At 40.5% G+C, this 18,838-nt stretch overlaps 1 protein-coding gene across 2 annotated transcripts in view; it reads right to left on the bottom strand.

Annotated features, from left to right (window-relative positions):
• Arid2 (AT-rich interaction domain 2) overlaps positions 1–18,838 on the bottom strand; it is a 122,735-nt gene that overhangs the window by 42,672 nt on the left and 61,225 nt on the right. For both annotated transcript variants that reach the window (XM_021182945.2, XM_021182946.2), the window contains exons 4-10: positions 13,714–13,847; positions 6,924–7,142; positions 4,469–4,536; positions 1,809–1,875; positions 1,466–1,716; positions 1,024–1,120; positions 734–943 (exon numbers count right to left, since the gene is read on the bottom strand). In XM_021182945.2, the coding sequence (XP_021038604.1) occupies positions 734–943; positions 1,024–1,120; positions 1,466–1,716; positions 1,809–1,875; positions 4,469–4,536; positions 6,924–7,142; positions 13,714–13,847 (1,046 nt within the window). The remainder of the gene's footprint in view (positions 1–733; positions 944–1,023; positions 1,121–1,465; positions 1,717–1,808; positions 1,876–4,468; positions 4,537–6,923; positions 7,143–13,713; positions 13,848–18,838) is intronic.

The raw sequence follows: 18,838 nt of genomic DNA, 5'->3' as shown, positions 1-18,838 counted from the left end.
TTTTAATTTACTAATAACAAAATTTCACACTAAGTCTTTATTACCTTTGATTGTAGTGTTTATAAATAAGAAAGGCATCACTTTTGCTTTTGAACAAAACGCTTCAGTGAGTGTACCTTAAACTAGCAAGACTATAGGGGTGACTTTTAAGGCTGTGCCACAGTAAAAACATGTAGAGCCAGAAGGTAGCACCTCAGACAGCTTCAGTCACTTAAGATGGGACACTGACCATCTGAGAAGACAAGTTCTGAAAGAGTCAGGCACAGTAGTGCTGCCAGCTTACATCTGAAATATACCGAGAAATATGGAGAGGAACATGGACCGCGGACAGCTACAAAATCATGTGTGTTACACAACAGATGTTTCTTATCTTTAAGGACTATACAAAGTTGTATGTCTGAGGGAGTAATGACTCTTTAATAGAAAACCAATGTTTTCATATAGTACAGCATTAGTTTTCCTCAATAAAGAACATTTGGGCGGAAGCTGCAGCTCAGTTGGTACAGTGAGCTTACTTGGTATGCACAAAACCTGGGTTTGATTCCCAGCACTGAGCCAAACAGGTGGTGGCTCCCACCTGTGATCGCAGCACTCAGGACACAGTGGGGCTGAGGGCCTATCTTTGGATAAACAGTGAACGTGAGGCCAGGTTGGGCTGCATAAAAGCCTGTCACAAAAAAATGAAAAAAATTAAAACTGGAAAACAAAGCGTATAAAGCGCTGACTGTCTTACCTATGCTCTTCTCCACTTTGGCGATCTTTGTGCAGGCCACGTCCCCCATTTCAGTGAGCATGTACAGCACCTCCAGGGTTGAGGTCACCAGCAGCACATCGGGCAGAGTGAGGTGACAGATTATCTCTCTATAGGAATCTTGATCCACATATTCACAAATCAAAACACCATTATCCTCTGCTTTGCAAAGATTTCCCAAAATTTCCATGCCTGCAAAAACATTAACATTTTTGTGCTTGAAATAAATGATAGTTTGTTCACATGCAGTGACAAAAGATTTGAGTTCTTACCCCTCATCTTTAAAAACCTATCCCTTGACATCAGGCATTTTGTAACAGTGTGAAACATCAGATGAGTGGTTCTGAAATCCACAGGGTCCAGTAAAAGCTGGAGGAAGGAAGGAAGGAGGAGGACACAGTCAGTGCACCATGCTTTTGCCCAAGCTCCGCACTTCAAGTGTCAGAAAAACGAACAACATTGTTGTGTCACTGGGAACAGTTACCACCGAACTTCAAGTATCATTCCAAATTGTTTTTCCATAAAAATAGGCTTCTGCCCCACCTTTCAGCTACAAATATATATATATATATATATATATATATATATATAACCATTTAAAATCTGGCAAATACAGGCAGGAACAGAATGCAACATTTTAAAATCATAGTAGGAAATTTTAAAATAAATGTGGATAAGAAGAAAGGCCATGTTAAGGGCCTGCCACATGCTTACCTCAGCTGCAATATTTCCTAAGGTGTCCAGGCCTAATTGCCTTAATGAAATAAAATGACTATGTGCAGAGAGTAACAGGAAACGAAGACAGGTGCGATTAGCTGCCAAGAGTTTAACATTGCTCTCTTCAAAGGAAAGGTTTCGCAAAATCACTGCGATCTGCAGAACCCGCTGGCCTTCGATGTCATTAATACCCAGCTTTCGAGGTGGATGAAATAAAGATTCCCAAATCCATTCTCCTGGTGTATCTTCTACAACAGAAAATACAAATTTCCGTTAACTTGCTATTTCACAATTACTTTCACTTTAAGAGTGTGCATTAAAATGACTTGCACTGACTTACCATGAGCCTTGTTTCTGTCAGAAATGAGATCTCGAACTTCATTGTCATCAACAATGTCTTTCCAAAACTGTAATGAGAAGTAACTTAAATGCTGATGAGTTAAAACAAATATTATATTACTTTGATAATCGTACATTATATAAAAGTATAATATTTCTATGCTGTCTTTCTCAGTACTTCTGAATATTGTTATAATCTATGGATTTAAGGCTTTCACATAATCACTCACTTTTCTCATAGCTTAACGTAAAATTTGTATAGACCAAAGGTTCTTAATCTGGGTCCAAAGAACTCTGTAAGGAATTGTGAGAATTTGGATGGGGAGATCTATGCCATCTTTATATTCATTAAATGAAGTGGAATCCAGAATTTCCTTAGCAGCCTCATCACCTGTAGGTAGGTGTTAGAGATCAAACCACAGTGAGGTCTGAAGCACCTGTGGTTTGTTACCCATAGGAATCACACAGATTTTCAGATTGTTTTACAACTATGGGAACTATGCTTTATGCAAATCATATATGTAAACCATGGGAGGCACCGATTGCACCTATGAATTCCATATAATCACAGTGTCTCTCTGTACAGGAATTTCTGACACACAAGTGTATATTGGTGGGGTAGATGTTTAAGTTGCTTTCCATTATTGACCAACTGTCTTTGAACTGTAAGCAGAAAGTTAGGCGTCAAACCTACAAACTGTCCAAGTCTTTTTAAGACTAAGAACTAAGCTTTTCCCTGCCGTATCTTACAAAACTCCAGTGTGTCACTGCCTGGGAGTGGAACTGAAGTGTGACAGTGGGAGTGACCATGCTTGCACTGACAGAATGAGATGCACACATCAAGATAACTGGCTCTGTTGAATTTGGAGTTATTAGTATAAACAAATGTTCCCAGACTGCACTAGGCCACTGAGCGTCTATTGCACACATGCAAAGACTTATGGTATTTGGCAAAAATTGAAAAGAACTAAGTTTTTAAACAAACACGATGTTCAATAGCCAGTGAAAAAAGGCAGCAAGTACAGTAAATAGTAAAGATGCAGATGTGGAAGTCAGACTGATCATGGATCAGAGTCCAAAGAAATAAAAAACTGGACATTTTGGCAAAGAAGTGGAAAACTAAGAGAAATTCTAGAACTAAAATATAATCCCAGAGTTTAAAAGATTCAAGGGATGGATTCAACTAACAATAGTCAAAATCAAAAATAGCAAGTTTGAAGTACAAAGAAACAAAAAGATGATCGGAAACAAGGCCCATAAGAAGCTATACCCCAGCGGGAGGCAAGTGAGATCAAAGCAGGCTGGCTGATCAGGGCAGAGGGCTTTCTAAATAAACCCTAGTGCTAGCCCACAGAATTAAGAATCAAAAATTAAATAAAATTCCTTGAAGAAAGACAAAGAGAGAAACTATAAACACAGATAGAAAAAAAAGGATAGAGAACCCTAAAATGACAGCTTACTGGTAAAGAACACTGGCTGCTCTTCCACAAGATTCAGGCTCAGTTCCCAGCACCAACGTGGTGGCTTACAACCACAACGCTGGTCTCAGGTCTGGCACCTTCTCCTGGCCGTCACAGCAAATACGCATATTCACAAAAATGAATCTCAATTAAAAAATATAAACTTAAAAATCCAACTACAAATGAAAAAAAAGTCAAATGATTGTCTCATCTTCAGAAGATAAAAACTTGACAAAAATACCGTCCCTAATGAAGTACACAAGGGAAAACAGATTTAAAACCAAAACAGAACAGTGACGATGTGTGAAACGTTACTGTTTAGTATATGTGTATTAATGTAGTCCAATGAAATTGGAAATAAATGAAAATACTTTGATAAATGAAAATAATTGTCAAACACTTTCCAAATTTCATGTTTTAGGATCAAAGCATAGATTCAAAGCTAAATGAGCAATAAGAAAGGCATATAATGAAAAATACAACATACATCATGACTAGACTAAAAAAATCAGTAACAAGACATCTCAAAGGCAGTTAGAGCAGTTATACACGGAAGGACAGTTAACAAGGCTGACCAATTTCTCAAGAAATGTCAACAATAAAGAATTATCTTCAAGTACTGAGACAAGACCCCAACGTCTACAATTTTCATGTGCATTCACACACAAATCTTTTAAACATGGAGGCAGAGTCCAAATTGTAATAAAATAAAACTTGGGAGGTCAAAGGCTACTACATCATTAGTTTCACAAAATGTATAGCCGAAACATGCTGACGTAAGGACAAAAATTGCATTCTGTGAAGAGGAAAAATACCAAGGTCCAACCACAAGCTATCAAAAAGGAACACTCTATCTGAGGAAGACAAAGCCATGCTCCAACAGCATCCAGCATAGACAGCTGTGGCTAAACTAATTTCCTTAAATTAATCTGAGGGATTTAAAACTTTAAATATTTTCTGCTATTATTACATATTCCTTATCTTATAAATAAACTAAAGAACACAGGAATTTCATTTCTGTTCGTTAGAGACGTTAAACAATTTCTTTTCCAGTCACAACCTCTACATAGGCTGCATGGGAGCAATCCTGTTAAAGATAAAGGTAGCGAGCGGCGTGCACTAGCACAGAGCCAGCCCATCAGACTCTACGCTGACCTGGCAGAACATATTCCATGGGTCAGCATTTCGGTTTGTGAATTACCTTAACAAAGTCTCTATCAGTCTTCTCTCGCCATTCTTCTCCAAAGACAGAAGAGAATGATCCTAAAGCTAAAAGAACAAATAGTAGAAATGCAATTAATGAACGCTTAATCTTTAATATTATATAGCTTTAAAAAAATAAAACTACATCTCAATATATCGTGTTTGATAAAAATTGTTTCATCAAAAATCACAGAACTAGATGCTAGTAGTAAACAACAACCTTTCTAACTGAGCTTCAGACACTCTGTGTCTCTTCATTAAAAACACACAGCTTTAGCCAGAGAGATTTTAGCTGGCAAGAGCACATATGAGGCCCAAAGTTTGATCCCTAGCAGCACAAACCGAAACTTGTTTGTTGGTAGCTGAAAAGAAGGCTTAGAAGTCACGACTCTGTATAGTATTCTTCCACAGGGCCCAGCTCTGGGCACCCTTGTAGGGGCTCACAACTACTTGGGTCTCCAGGTCAGGAGATCTGACTTCCTCTTGTGGCCTCTGTGGGCACTACTCTTCTGTGTGTACACGCACGCACACGCACAGTTGGAAATAAATCTTTACAAACATGTCCAGTTTTTAAAAGTTATATACATTGTAAAGAAAAAAATGTCCCAGCCGGGCGTGGTGGCGCACACCTTTAATCCCAGCACTCGGGAGGCAGAGGCAGGCGGATTTCTGAGTTCGAGGCCAGCAAGGTCTACAAAGTGAGTTCCAGGGCAGCCAGAGCTATACAGAGAAACCCTGTCTCGAAAAACCAAAAAAAAAAAAAGAAAAAAATGTCCCCAGAGAAGCTTCCTTTGTGGGGAAGAGAACACAGTAACGAGCTAAACAAGACGGTGGTGTGTAGCGTACCAAGCTGCCAACAAAATCCCCATCCTGATCTCAGAAATGACTACATGATTAATACTTTAAAAAACAGTGCAAGACATTTGTTGTAAACAATGCTAGTAATAAAATCCCCATACAAAACATTCTCCACAGGATAACTACTTAAACAAACAAGCAAACAAGCAGACTGAAGCACCACTGAGCTCTGTATGAGAGAGGCCGGCTATAGGAGGCCTGGCTGGCAGATGTGTACCATCACACTCCAGCTTCAGGTGGGTACCGAGAATCCCCACTCAGGCCCTGTGCTGGGCAAGCACTGAGCCCACTGAGCCACTAAAGCCACTGGGGGTCTTGGTGCTGTTTTTTTTTTTTTTTTTTTTTTTTATCTTAACTTTTGGATTTAGAGATTCATCACTATGCAGCCATAGATAGGCTTAAGATGAGAGAGCCACCTGCCTCTGCCTCCTCCTCAGGAGTGTCACGACACCTAGATAAACTGTTGAGCTGCAAGGGTCTGGTAAACTTAACATTCTTGAGTGCAGTACCACACACATACTATGCCTAAGAAGTGTGAGAAGATATACAGGGCATAAGTACACCATTGAAACACATCAGGTGACGTCTAGGCTACGCATTACACGTCATTATTCACACACAGTTCCACTCAATGGCCACATAGCAGGACTTCACTACTATTGTTCTGATGTGGAAACAAATGTGTTCCTGACAAGTTCCATTCTATATTAAGTGCTGAGTTATATTTAAAGGATCAAAATGCCACACAAAAACACTCAATGAATATGTGTAGAGAGATTCTCTTGCAAGCAACACCTGCCAGTAGAAAAGGCAATGGCCAATGAGGTGAGTCAAGAGCTAAGAGGTGGGAGACTGACAGGAAGAGAGTAGATTCTGGGAAAAGGTGAGAGAATAAAAGGAGATGAAGGAAGAGATTCCGGAGAGCCAGGAGGAGACGGACATAAGTCAGCAGGGAGCTGAACTCAGGATAGGGTAAGGAGAGATGCCAAGGGAGATGTGAAGGAAGGGACTGAAGGAGAGGGAACTGAGCACGTGCAAGTCATAGAGCAGTTTGAATGGCTAGTCAGGGAATGAGCCACAGCTAACGGCCTAGGCATTTAATAATCAATAATTAGCCTCAGAGCTGTTATTCAAGGAGGACTGGAAAGGAAAAACAGTTTAATTTTTTTTTTAAACAAATCTGAGAATCTGAGATAGAAATCTAACAAACTTTGATATTCAAAGTTACAACAAAACCAGGGATAACTGTCACTGTTCCTTCCTCACACAGTCAGAAGTAGCTCAGGCAGAGCAAGAAGCTAATTTTTATGTATTCTTACACTGTCCTTACTTTATTTTTGTATAAAATAAGTCTATGGCAAATTCTCAACACTTTTTGCTAGATAATCCTAAATATAATAGTTTGTAAAGTTAACAACTTGATACGAATATACACTAAAATGAATATATTTGCAAATAACTGGTTTTAAAGGTAAAAGGGGAAAAACCCCCACAAATCTCCAAAATACTACAATAAATTCATAAAATGTATGCTATAAAGATTTTCCTTCTTAAAAACCATGAAAACTTTGCACTTGAAGTTTGATAACACTTACTGTCATCGAACACCCCAGCATTAGCAAGCAATAAAGTGATGATTTTGGGATCTTTCTCAAGCTGCATGACGTGCTTGCTTTCATTTGATAGGAGAGTGCACACATTAATAGCGAAGTCCACTTCATTTGGGAGTCCAGATAACAGTGAAAGCACCAGTTTATTATAATCATTTGGCGAATTAAAATCCATAGATAACCCATAACTTTGACGTAGATAATCTAATAAAAGAAAAAAAAAACATGAAACCACAAGTTGTAAGTTAATCGTGGAAGGATGACTGGCTACTTACTCTCTGCTAAACACACAACATACTGTAAGCTGGTGGTGGAAGGAGGACTATAGCTACTTTCTGCTAAACATACAGCAACCGTGCTTTTACCTTCCCCTTCTCTTCCTTCAGCGTAGACTATAAACTGATTAAAATGGTCCAATTTTCTCAACTTTTCAAACTTACTAGTTGTTAAGAAATATATTTTTAAATATTAAAATGCACTTACTTACCTTCTTGGATATCATCAATGAAGCCATAGCAAATCACTATTTCATTGGATTTACTGAGATAGCAGTAAAAGCCATAGTTTTAGCATTAGAATCCTAAAAATTTTAAAAGATACATACAGCTTTCTAACCACAGCCACAGCCATCCTGCTCCCTTGCTGCAATCCCACCCTATCCCTATTGGTTCTGTTCCTTGGTTCAGTTTTCTTTTGAAATATCAGATAGGTCCAATTACACAACACACAGGCCTTTGTATTTGTGATCTTTCATTTAACAACATACTTTTGAGGTCCATGTTGACAGATGAGTCACTAATCCATCCCTTTCTAGACACAGTTCATCATGTCCCAGATGAAGGCATTTCTACTGGTTTTAGACCTACCTATAAATATGGCTATTATAAACATTCCTGTGTGGGACTTTTGGGGGACACCTCCATTTTTCTTGGTTAAATAGCTAGAAGTCGCCTTTAATCCCAGCACTCGGGAGGCAGAAGCAGGCAGATTTCTGAGTTTGAGGCCAGCCTGGTCTACAAAGTGAGTTACAGGACAGCCGGGGCTATACAGAGAAACCCTGACTCAAAAAAAAAAAAAATATATATATATATATATAGCTAGAAGTCAAATTGCTGGGTCACACACACACTGAATGCTCAACTGTCTAAGAAACTGCAGACACACTTTTCACAGTGGCTGCAGCAGGTGACGTCATCTGCGGTACCCTAGAGCTCCTGCTCACACCCTGGTCAGCCCTTAGCATCAGTACTAAGTACCTTGACTGAGAATCGTTTATTCAATATTTTTTTCCCAAAACTTCCCAGTCATTTGGCTGTTTTCTTATTGTTTCAAGGAGAAATTTTAATTCTGATGTAAATTAATTTGTACATTTTAACTTTTGTTTTTGTGGGTTTTGTTTTGTTTTGTTTTTGAGACAGTGTTTCTCTGTATAGCCCTGGATTTCCTGAAACTAGCCCTGGATTTCCTGAAGCTAACTGTGTAAACCAGGTTGGTCTTGAACTCAGGGATCCATCTGCCTCTGCCTCTTAAGTGCTGAGATTAAAGCCATGTGCCACCACACTCAGCTATGTTTTGGGGTCCTAAGAAACTATTTCCTAAAGAAAAATAACATGATTTTATATGTGAGAACTGATTTTAAAACATCCACTTAACAAAACTTTCAAAGTCAAAAGATAGGCAAACAGAAAGTACATAATTACAGTACATCAGGGCCTTGACGGCCGCAAACACCCTAAGACAATTTTTCAAATAAAGTTGTCACTAGTTTAAGAAAATAAGAGTTGGAAAATGTCCAGATCAAACATTTCCGAACACGTCAGAAATACCTGGATTCTTTATAATGTAAAACAACAACCTATAAAACTTTTCTATAAAATATAAGTAAAAACCTTTTACACATAACAGAAAAAAAAGTTGCTGAGGGGTGGGTTTGAGACATGGCCTCGATATGCTGCTGTGATTGGATTTGCTCACATTCCTCTTGATCAAGGCCCCCAAATTCTAGAATGACAGGTCTGCTACCCTAGGGGGCTCAGCATCAGCATCTGAACAGAGAGCTCTTCCATCCGAGATGCTCCAGAAACACCACTGACCACGGTGGGGTGCGTAAGAGTTACAGATGAGTGAGACACTGACTCTCCGCAACAGTTAACACTGAACAATAATGCACGGCTGAGCTCAGGGAAGGCACAGACACCAGGAGGGCCTGGCAAACAAATAACACAGCCACGCTGTGGAGCTGAGGGTTATGGAGCTGGCTGGCTAGGCTTGCCCACTCTGAGCTCAGCTTCAGTCAGAAATCCTGTCTCACAAAGCAAGATGGAAAGTGACTGAGGCGAACACCCAGAGTTGAACTCTGCTACACAAACACGACAATATATAGATCATTTTTAGGATTTTAATGAATGAAATTTCTCATTGATGAATGAATTTTTTAGGTGTCTTTACCCAAACCTCCTGGATGGAAATAAACCTGGAACTTAAACTCCTTAAGCTAATGTAATCTTGGAATTTCTTAATCTGTTACTGAAGAATAGAAATCTCTCGCTACCAGTAAACGTTGCTATCATACAACCAACAAATTAAAATATCTTTAATCATATTAGGCTTGGTAAAGGCTCCTTCAGAGAGTGTGTGAGAAAGTAAGGACGTTAAGATCCAGATGAGAGAGACAGCTCAGTGGGTAGGGCTCATGATTCAGCTTGGATTACTGAATTGCGCATGGTAGGGAGAACTGACTGTTTCAGTTTATAATCTAAGCCTCACATGTGCCATGGCAGACCCTTTCAGAGACAGACAGACAGACAGATGAAATAAGTGGTACATACCCATAACCCAAGTATTTGGAAAGCCAGGGACAGGAGGCCTATTTCATCCTATGTGTTTCAAACCAAGCTGGACAACTCCGAAAATGTAGGCTCATTAACAAAACTATACCCACAGGTTTGAACGCCTCCCTTCTGCATGCCTAGGCAGCTGTATGATCTCAGGAAAGGATCAGCAATTTATTTTTAAGAATCTTGATTTAAAATTTACTGAACTGTGTAACTGTTAACAAAGTAAGATTTGAGGTAACCGTTTCTTTCTATTTTCAATGTAGAGAAAAGAGAGGGTCCTCCCAGAAGGCTGTTTATGTCCCTTGCAGGGATTCCATGGGGTAGTCTTTCTGGTAATGTTGGCAATGACTGCAATTGCCATCCAAGTGTCTGTTAGATTATGGAACATTTAGTCACAATCAGTATGACAGTGAGTAGCTCTAAAACAGTAGGTTCTATTCATTTTAATGAGTTGTCTTATATAGGTTTTCACACATACTTAAGGTTAGGAAAGAGCTGAGTGTATAGCCATTTAACACTTGTCTAACATGCACAAGGCCCTGCCCGCATTTGCTTGTCAGCAATCTTCACCCACTTATATAAACCTTTAATATTTATGCAAAATTCAAAGAAAAATATCAGTATTCGTGTTCAATAATCCATGCTCAAAACAGAAACTTCTCAACATTTTCTGCTATTATATTTACTGGGGAAAAGAGTCAATAATCTTGGGAAAATTCAGACAGCCATGCTCTCAGGTGTGACAGTGCTGTGTTTGTGTGCAGGTGGAATATGGAGGCCTGGGGGTGGTGGTAAAAATCACCATCATTCTTAGCCACTTAGTCACCGACGAAGATGTAACTTTAATTTCTCAAAACCTACTTCTAATGATGGTTCTTAAATACTTTAACCTTCCTTGTGGCTCACCACTCACCAGAGATAGTGGAAAAGAGAGGATACAGGGGTTGGGGAAGAAGTGGACTTGTGTTGTGTGGAAATCAGCCGTTCAATTCATAGGTTAGAAGGCGGTAGTCATGAAACAGCAGTGGTGGCAGGACCTAGCAAAAACAGCCAGGTCTCAGTCTCAGCAAGAGTCAGCAGGAGGGAACAGCAGAAGCACCAGTAGTTCTCGGCTGTGTCTCTGTCAGCAAAGTGAGGATCAGGGAAGATTTGAGACCAATGTTGTTCAGCCATCTCTACCAGGGAGCCAAGCTCGGCCTCCTTCACCGTGTCGAGTCCATGGTCGAGTCCTTTTTATATATATCCCCTCCACGCTTCATGTCTCCTCCGTGCGTCTTCCCTCAGCATCTGTCTCAGCTCACATCACTCTGCCAATCAGCCCGAGTCCATGGAAGCAGCAAGAAGCCATCAGCACACCACCAGAAGTTTCTTGGTGAGCTTTTCTCTGTGGAGTCCTGACAAATGGAGCTCAACTGCGCAATGAAGGCGCACCAATACATGTGTTTCATCAGCAAAGACTCCTTCATCACCCGTCCTTTCACGTGCTTGCTTTAGCAGAGCATCCTCTCTCCCATGTCTGCTTCAGTTAAACATTCCGTCACGCGTCTGCCTTAGCCTTCCACCTGTGTCCACTTCAGGAAAACACTCCTTCACATGTCTGCCCCAACAGCTGACTTTCCAAAGAACCCATAAGTTTTCACTTCAGAAAGAGTCTTTCAATGAAACCCAGAGAGCCCATTGGTCTCCTGGGGCTGGGCTGCCATGTATTTATGTGGGTTTCTGGGGATTCTAAACTCTAGCCTTCATGGCTGAATGGCAAGCACTTTAACCACTGAGTTATCTTCCTGGCCCCTGATTTTTTTGTTTTTTTTGTTTAAGATAAGACCTGACTTTGTCTGCAGCACAGACAGGATTCCAGCTCAGGGTCACCCTGACTTAGCCTGCTGGAGCTCTGGTGTGTGCTCCCACATCTAGGGTTGATTACATGCATGATACTAAAAAAGGAACCCAGGCCTTCCCCTGTGCCAAGCAAGGACTCTGACCTTGAATCCTTTATTTAGGCCTCATCCCTATATAAAATTTTTGAAATTTATCATTAGGTAATTTTTTATTTTGACATAGGTTTTTCACAGACACACAGACAGACAGACAGACACATACATACACACACCAAAACAAAACACAACAGAGTTTCCTCAACTTTCCTGCTGACAACTTAGTCATCAAGGAAGGGCTTTTCATATTGGTGATAACCTTGATCACTGGTAGTGTCATCAAGTTGCAATATGTCTTCCTATAAAAATAAAAAGCACCTTAAAATTCCTAAACATTGTTCTCAATGTTTTCAATGTGAACCACACACTCTGCAATCCAAGGAGAAAGCTCCTAGCTGCTGCTTCTATAAGTATCCCTTGGGCAGACTTTGCCAAATAGGATACATCTGAGACCGCATCTCGAGTCCCGTCATAACCACGCAGATGCACTATCTCATAGACAGGACGCTCTAACATGTTGATGGATGGCTTCTACAGCATGTCGCTCTCAGCCATTTTGCTTCTAAGGATATCTAGCTCCACCAGAATTCCAGCACAGGCTTCCAAAAATGCCAAACCCACATCACTCACAGCCAAAGTGTTTCCGTTAGACAAAGTTAATGAATGCATACTGATTAGACAGAGCTAGGGACTATAACATGTACAAGTAAACAGCGGGTTGTGGTGACATCCTGCGATAACCTCACAGTTCACTTGGGAGACTGAGGTAGGAAGAGAATAACTTTGAGTCAAGCAAGGCTGCAGAGCAAAACCCTGCCTCAAAACCAAAGCAATAAAAAGAGAGGTAGCTTGCTTTCTATTACTGTGATAAACTACTATGACCAAAAGCAATCTGAGAAGGAAAGAGTTTACTTCAGCTTACAGCGTGTAGTGCGTTGTCCAGGGAAGCTAAGGCAGAAAGCTGAAGGTAGTACTAAGAGCACATGTAAAGGTTTGCTTTCCCGTCACTCTTCCTGCCTCACTGCAGTCATTTTGAAAGGTATGCAATAAAGCCTCTCCCAGTGGAGATAGGAGATAGTAAGAAGAGCCTCTATTTCTTCAGTTACTGAATCTTTGAGGGAAACAGAGGCAAAGCTAACGTGACTGAAACTTTAGAAATAGACATGAGAATAAAACAGAAGACGCTGCACTGCTGAAATCAAAGGGCTACCATTAGCCCTCAGCACTAAGACCAATGACTGACTACAGAAATGCATAACACAACTGCAGTTTTTGTAAATGCTTACAATCTTGATAAATATCTCTTGCTGAGTAGACCAAATGCTAAGACACTGTGACATGTACCCCTAGCTCATCTTCCCAGAACTCTTGACAACTAGAAAGTGCAGCAGCTCTATTCCAATCTCTCTACTAGATTTCAAATGAATTATTTCTAATATAAATCATCTCTTTGCAGCTACGGAAATCTCTATAATAATGCCACTTGAAGGAAAAAAGTCTTTTAATATCATGTTAGGAATGACAGACAGAATTTACAACATTTCTGACATTCTTTATGGACTGACTACAGTGACTTCAGGAAATGTAGCAGACTCCACTGAAAGGATCCTAACACTCGGTCCCTCTGAGCCCAGGTGTTTTTGTTTTTTAAAAACACAGTTTATAGTCAGCTTGTCTAATCTTAAATAGACCTTCCCTCTTCTCATTTATTGGCCTTTCAGGATAAACTTACTAATGATCAGTTAATAAGAAAAATCTGTAAGAAATTTTACTTTAAAAAAATTCCAAAACTTTCTTCTATAATCTGTGGTGCAAAGGGCTCTAACAGCAAATAAAGCCAAGCTGTAAAAGGTCTAAAGCCTTAAGCACATTCATGTGCACAGTAGGTCAACCTAAGGCCTTAAGCATGTTCATGTGCACAGTAGGGACTAACTCACTGGATGATGTCTACTTCCCACTTCAACCCTCTCAGCCTATGTCCAGCAAATCTCCAGTGGTACTTACCTGACACGCTGTGTTGCTGGTAATTGTAGGAAGATGGGATTGCACCAATAGGAAGCTGTGGCTTTGGATTGCCTGGTGGTACCTCATCATCATCTTCCCCAAAATGATGAACTTTCTCGTACTTTTCTAGGTAACTGAAAGAGAAAAACAGCAGAGCAAAAAAAAATGTTACTTTTAAACTTCTACCACATATTTTCTGGATACCTAAGAATCAGAGTGCTATTCATAACCATAACCAAGCAGAACAAAATCTTATGCTAGAAGACAGTGACTTCAGCTGATAGGAGGACTGCTGTAAACTCAATACAAGTTAAAATAGTTTTCTCTTTACAGAAAAGATCTTACAATTCCAGAAAAAAATTATTTACAATATAGCAAAGTACAAGTGCCTGTTGGTAAATAATAATACACTTTATGTACTGTTTTTTGTTTTTTAAACAACTTATACAGTTGCTGCAACAGCTGCTCTCAAGAGTGTAAGGTGATCATGAGCCAGGACAGTAGAGCAGGTTGGCTGGCAGACTAATGGGCTGGTTCGCTTTATGTCACCTTGACAGGAGCTAAAGTCATCTGAGATAGGGTATACTCAATTAAGAAAATGCCTCCATAAGACCAGGCTGTAGGAAGCCTATAGGTATTTTCTTAATTAGTGATTGATGGGGGAATGTCCAACCAGTTGTGGGTGGGGACATCTTTGTGCTAAGCAGACTGAGCAAACCAGGAGGAGAAAGGCAGTAAGCAGCACCCTCCACAGCCTCTGCAGCAGCTCCTGCCTCAAGCTTTGTGCCCGTTTGAGTTTCTGTCCTGAGAATGATGAAGAAATATAAACCAAATGAAGCCTTCCTTGTCCCAACACCTCCCCACAAAAAGAAAAAAAATTGGAGTTTTTAAAACACAAGATTTAGGGACTGGTGAGATGGCTTAGCGGTTAAGAGCACTGACTGCTCTTCCTAAGGTCCTGAGTTCAAATCCCAGCAACCACATGGTGGCTCACAACCATCCATAATGAGATTTGACACCCTCTTCTGGTGTGTCTGAAGACAGCTACAGTGTACTTACATATAACAATAAATAAATCTTTAAAAACAAAACAAAACAAAACACTACAAGATTTAGGAGTTAACAGTTACAGACATGCTAAGCCCAAGCTCTGCCACTTATGACAACAAAATGATAATTCGACTTGGTTCCAGTGACCTGCTCTGCAGCCCCGACCAGCCAGCACTGAAACTGAACAGATGAGGCTGTGCTGAGGACTAAATGGCATAACATGCTCACTGTGTTCTACATGGCTGCTAGCTCACCACCATAAGCACTACTAAGGTGACTATGGCAGTGATGAAGTTTCTGTTGTAGGAGCAACTGCTACACTCATACCAAAGGCTTGTGCAACAATATAATGGATTCCTACTAATTACTATACAAGACGGATTTTGATTATTTTACAAATTAACTTTTGTATCTGGAGTTAAGTCATCAGACTTTTCAACTAACTAACTAACTAACTGTTAGTTTACCATCTTCTCAGGGGAAAATGATGTAATTGGAAAGATATTTTAGCAAGGAAATGTAACTTTGATATGGGCTATATCCTTGATTCAAAGTAAATCTTTCTATTATTGTTAAAATAAAACGAAAAAGAGCTATTAGGTTACTATAAACACAAATGAAAAGACAATTCCCTGATCTTGAGGTCTATACACAGGCTCACTGTATATTTCAATATTATTTCTGTGAGTATTTTTATTTACCAACATATAACAGCAATGCACTATTTTACCCAATTGATGAAACTCAGTTCTTCAGTGATGCAGAAGCTACTTCAGTGAGGGGTGGTCAACTTGTGTGTTAAGAAGACGGTCTCCCACTGGGACACACTCCCACCATAATAAATGACTTCCATCTGTCTCATAAGAGTCTCATGTTTTTAAAGTTCCTTCCCATGGAATCTAGCCACACTTCTGAAATTTTGCAAAGAGGTAGAAGCATACATAATAAAAGTGAATCTTTAATAAAACTGCCATTTTTTTTAATTCAGTTTTCCTTGTTATATTCCTGCATCTGAATGAAAAAATTTTTTAAATGGCTGCAAAAGCAATAGTAATTTACTGTTTAGAGCCTGAAAGGAATTAAATTATCGCCTTCCCTTTCTCCCAAGTTCTCCATTTAAGCTCAACTGGATCAGGAAAGTTCAGATTGCAGCACATCTTACTGCTGTAGGTTCAGCACCAAAGCTAAGACATGCACAAACAGAGCACTTCAATCTGATCCATGGATGTCCCAAGCAAGTAGTTAAAAGTCTAAAGGAAGGTCTGCACATGAATAGTCCCCTTGTGGTTTAAGTCCACAAAGGCTTTAAGAAGCACATAAATCAAGCCTATTCTTGATCTCAGTGCAGCTACCACAGAAGAGAGAATATGCATAAACTTAGACATGGACTATAGCATGGTAAAATAAGTAAGTAAATAAAGGCCCCAGCTGCCATAGCAGGTGAGAATCACAAGAGTCATTTCTGACTACTAGGTTTTAGCTATTGATCTGGCTTCACAGCCAAAAGTGAACTGAGGTAAAGTAGAATACTGTCAAATGACCATTCTATCAAAAGCCACTTATAGACTCACTGCTATCTAATCAAAATCCCCACCTCATTTTTCACAGAAATAGGGGGGAAAAAAAAACTAGTTTAAAATTTATATGGAACCAAAAAAGATCCTAGACAGTCAAAGCAGACCTGGAGCAGTACTTGGGGAATTATCATGCCACACTTCAAAATATACTACAAAGCCACAATAATAAAACCATTATAGCACACACACACAAGATATAAAACCCAAACATGAACCCAAACATGCAATTACATCCGTCTGGTATTTTACAAAGATGCTAAAGACATACATTGGAGAAAAGACAGCGTCGTCAGCTGGGAAAACTGAATGTCCACACATAAAAGAATGAAATTACACCTACATCTAATGTAGTGCACAAAAAAAAAAAACTAACTCCAGATGAACCAAAGACCTGAACATGAAACACTGAAAGTTCTACAAAAATACTGCTGCCCTTCCCCTGTCACTTCCCAGGGACAGCAAGGTCCACTGTGTACCAAGCTGAGCTAGAGGAAGGGAGGCCTAACTGGGCATGGGTGGGTGCAGTGCATGATCTCAGTAAGTGATATGTGGGTGGGAAAAAGGAAAGAAATGAAAAAGGGAGGGAGGGAGGGAGGAAGGAAGGAAGGAAGGAAGGAAGGAAGGAAGGAAGGAAGGAAGGAAGGAAGGAAGGAAGGAAAAGAAAGCAAGCTACCAGGGAACAGCTTCAGAGAACTGGTTTGTTTTAGGGAGAAGTGGATGCTTATGCCCCTGGGGAGGTGGCTAGCGTCTCTGAAGCAAGGTTTGGGTAGCTGTGTACCAATGGCCAGGGCAGCAGTGTGGGAAGACACTCCATGTTCATACTCAGTGGCTGTAGAGTGGTGGGGAGGGGGATGATCTTTTAAGGTCAAGCAAGGGGCGAAGCCTGATGACTGTCAGGGTGATACTCTTGCTAGGGTTGATGGTGGGGAGCCAGTTTTCTGGTGGTGGCAGGCTGGGAGGGGGATCTTGGCGGACTCCTGCCATCCTCATCTGAGGAATCATCTCAGGTTGAAGCTCACTTGACTGTGCATAACCCTGAGCCATTACAGCCCCACGGCTATCAGAGGCAATACTCTATAAAATCCAGGTATAGGAAAGGAATTTCCAAACAAGACCCCATTTGCCCAATAATTGACGTGTGGACTTTATAAAACTAAAAGTCTTCTGCACAGCTACACAAGCAACTGTGAGAGAGGAAGCTCGCAGACTGGAAGAGAATCTCTGCTAGCTATACTTCTCACAGAAGATTAGCATCTGGAATAGGTAAGAACTCAAAAAGAAAGCAAAAACAAACAAAAACCTAATAATCCATGTAAAAAGGAGGGGTGGGATCTAAACAGAGTTCTCAAAACAAACAAACAAAAAGCTAAGAACTATCACAGAAATGCTCATCATCCTTACCAAAGAGGGAACCACAAATCCAAACAACACCGAGCAAGCTCTTACCCAGGTCAGAGCGGCAACCAGCAGCACACAGTGGACAGGCCTGGGAAGGAAGGGGAAGGGGATGGGGCAGGGAAGCTCTCACTCACTGCTGGTGGGAGGCCAAACTGGTCCAGCTCCTCAGGAAACAAGTATGGAAAAATCTCAAAAAGCTAAAAATAAATCTACCATATGACCCTTCTAGACCCTTCCTTGGCATATGCCCAAAGGACCTGACATCATACCTCACAGACAGATGTGTATAGCCATACTCACTTACAATAGATAGATAGGGACTACAACATAAAAGGCCTTCACCAGACACCCAGATAATGAACTGTGGTACATACAACACTATGGACTACTACTCAGTTACAACGAAAAGTAAAGCCACAAACTCTGAAGGCTAATGCACAGAACGAAGAGAGAGCACACTGAGTCAGAGATGTCAGACCAGAAACGCAAATATCACACGTTCTCTCTCACTTTTGGTTCCTAACTTTCAAATCCTCAGGTGAACATGCAACTGAAAGTATAAAGTTGTTGGTCAGGTTTTTCTGACTTCCAAAACATTATAGGCTGTTGCCTTTAGTTCCCTCCAGATGCCTCTGAACACAAGACGTGGAAAACCTGGATCTGACCTGAAAGCCTCCTTTCTGTTGTCTAACTTTCACAGTATCAGCAGGCGCCGTGCAGACTTCAAAGGAGGGAAGCAACCAATAGCCACACCTAGCTACCACAGTGGCGTGTGGAGCTTGGAGATAACCAACAGCTCTTTAATTGCTTGTGGTATATTTCTATGTCACAAAGCACCTCATTAATGAAGATTAAAATATACCAAACACCTCAGACAAAGGTCTTAGTGGAAGTGAGCTGGGGCTGACATGGAAGCCTCCTCCCAGGGTAACTTATCAGGAGGCACCATGCAAAGAATATGAAGGAAAGAAGACAAGAAATGGTAGGAAAGAGAACAGACAAGAATGAGGAAGGCACATGTGTAGAAGAAAAAGTAGGGAAAAGGAAGGAGGGAAGGGAAGGGAAGGGAAGGGAAGGGAAGGGAAGGGAAGGGAAGGGAA

This window comes from Mus caroli, chromosome 15, assembly GCF_900094665.2.
Source record: "Mus caroli chromosome 15, CAROLI_EIJ_v1.1, whole genome shotgun sequence".
Classification (NCBI taxonomy): Eukaryota; Metazoa; Chordata; class Mammalia; order Rodentia; family Muridae; genus Mus; species Mus caroli.
Note: the sequence above shows the minus strand (reverse complement) of the source record. Positions and strands in the feature narration are given on the sequence as shown.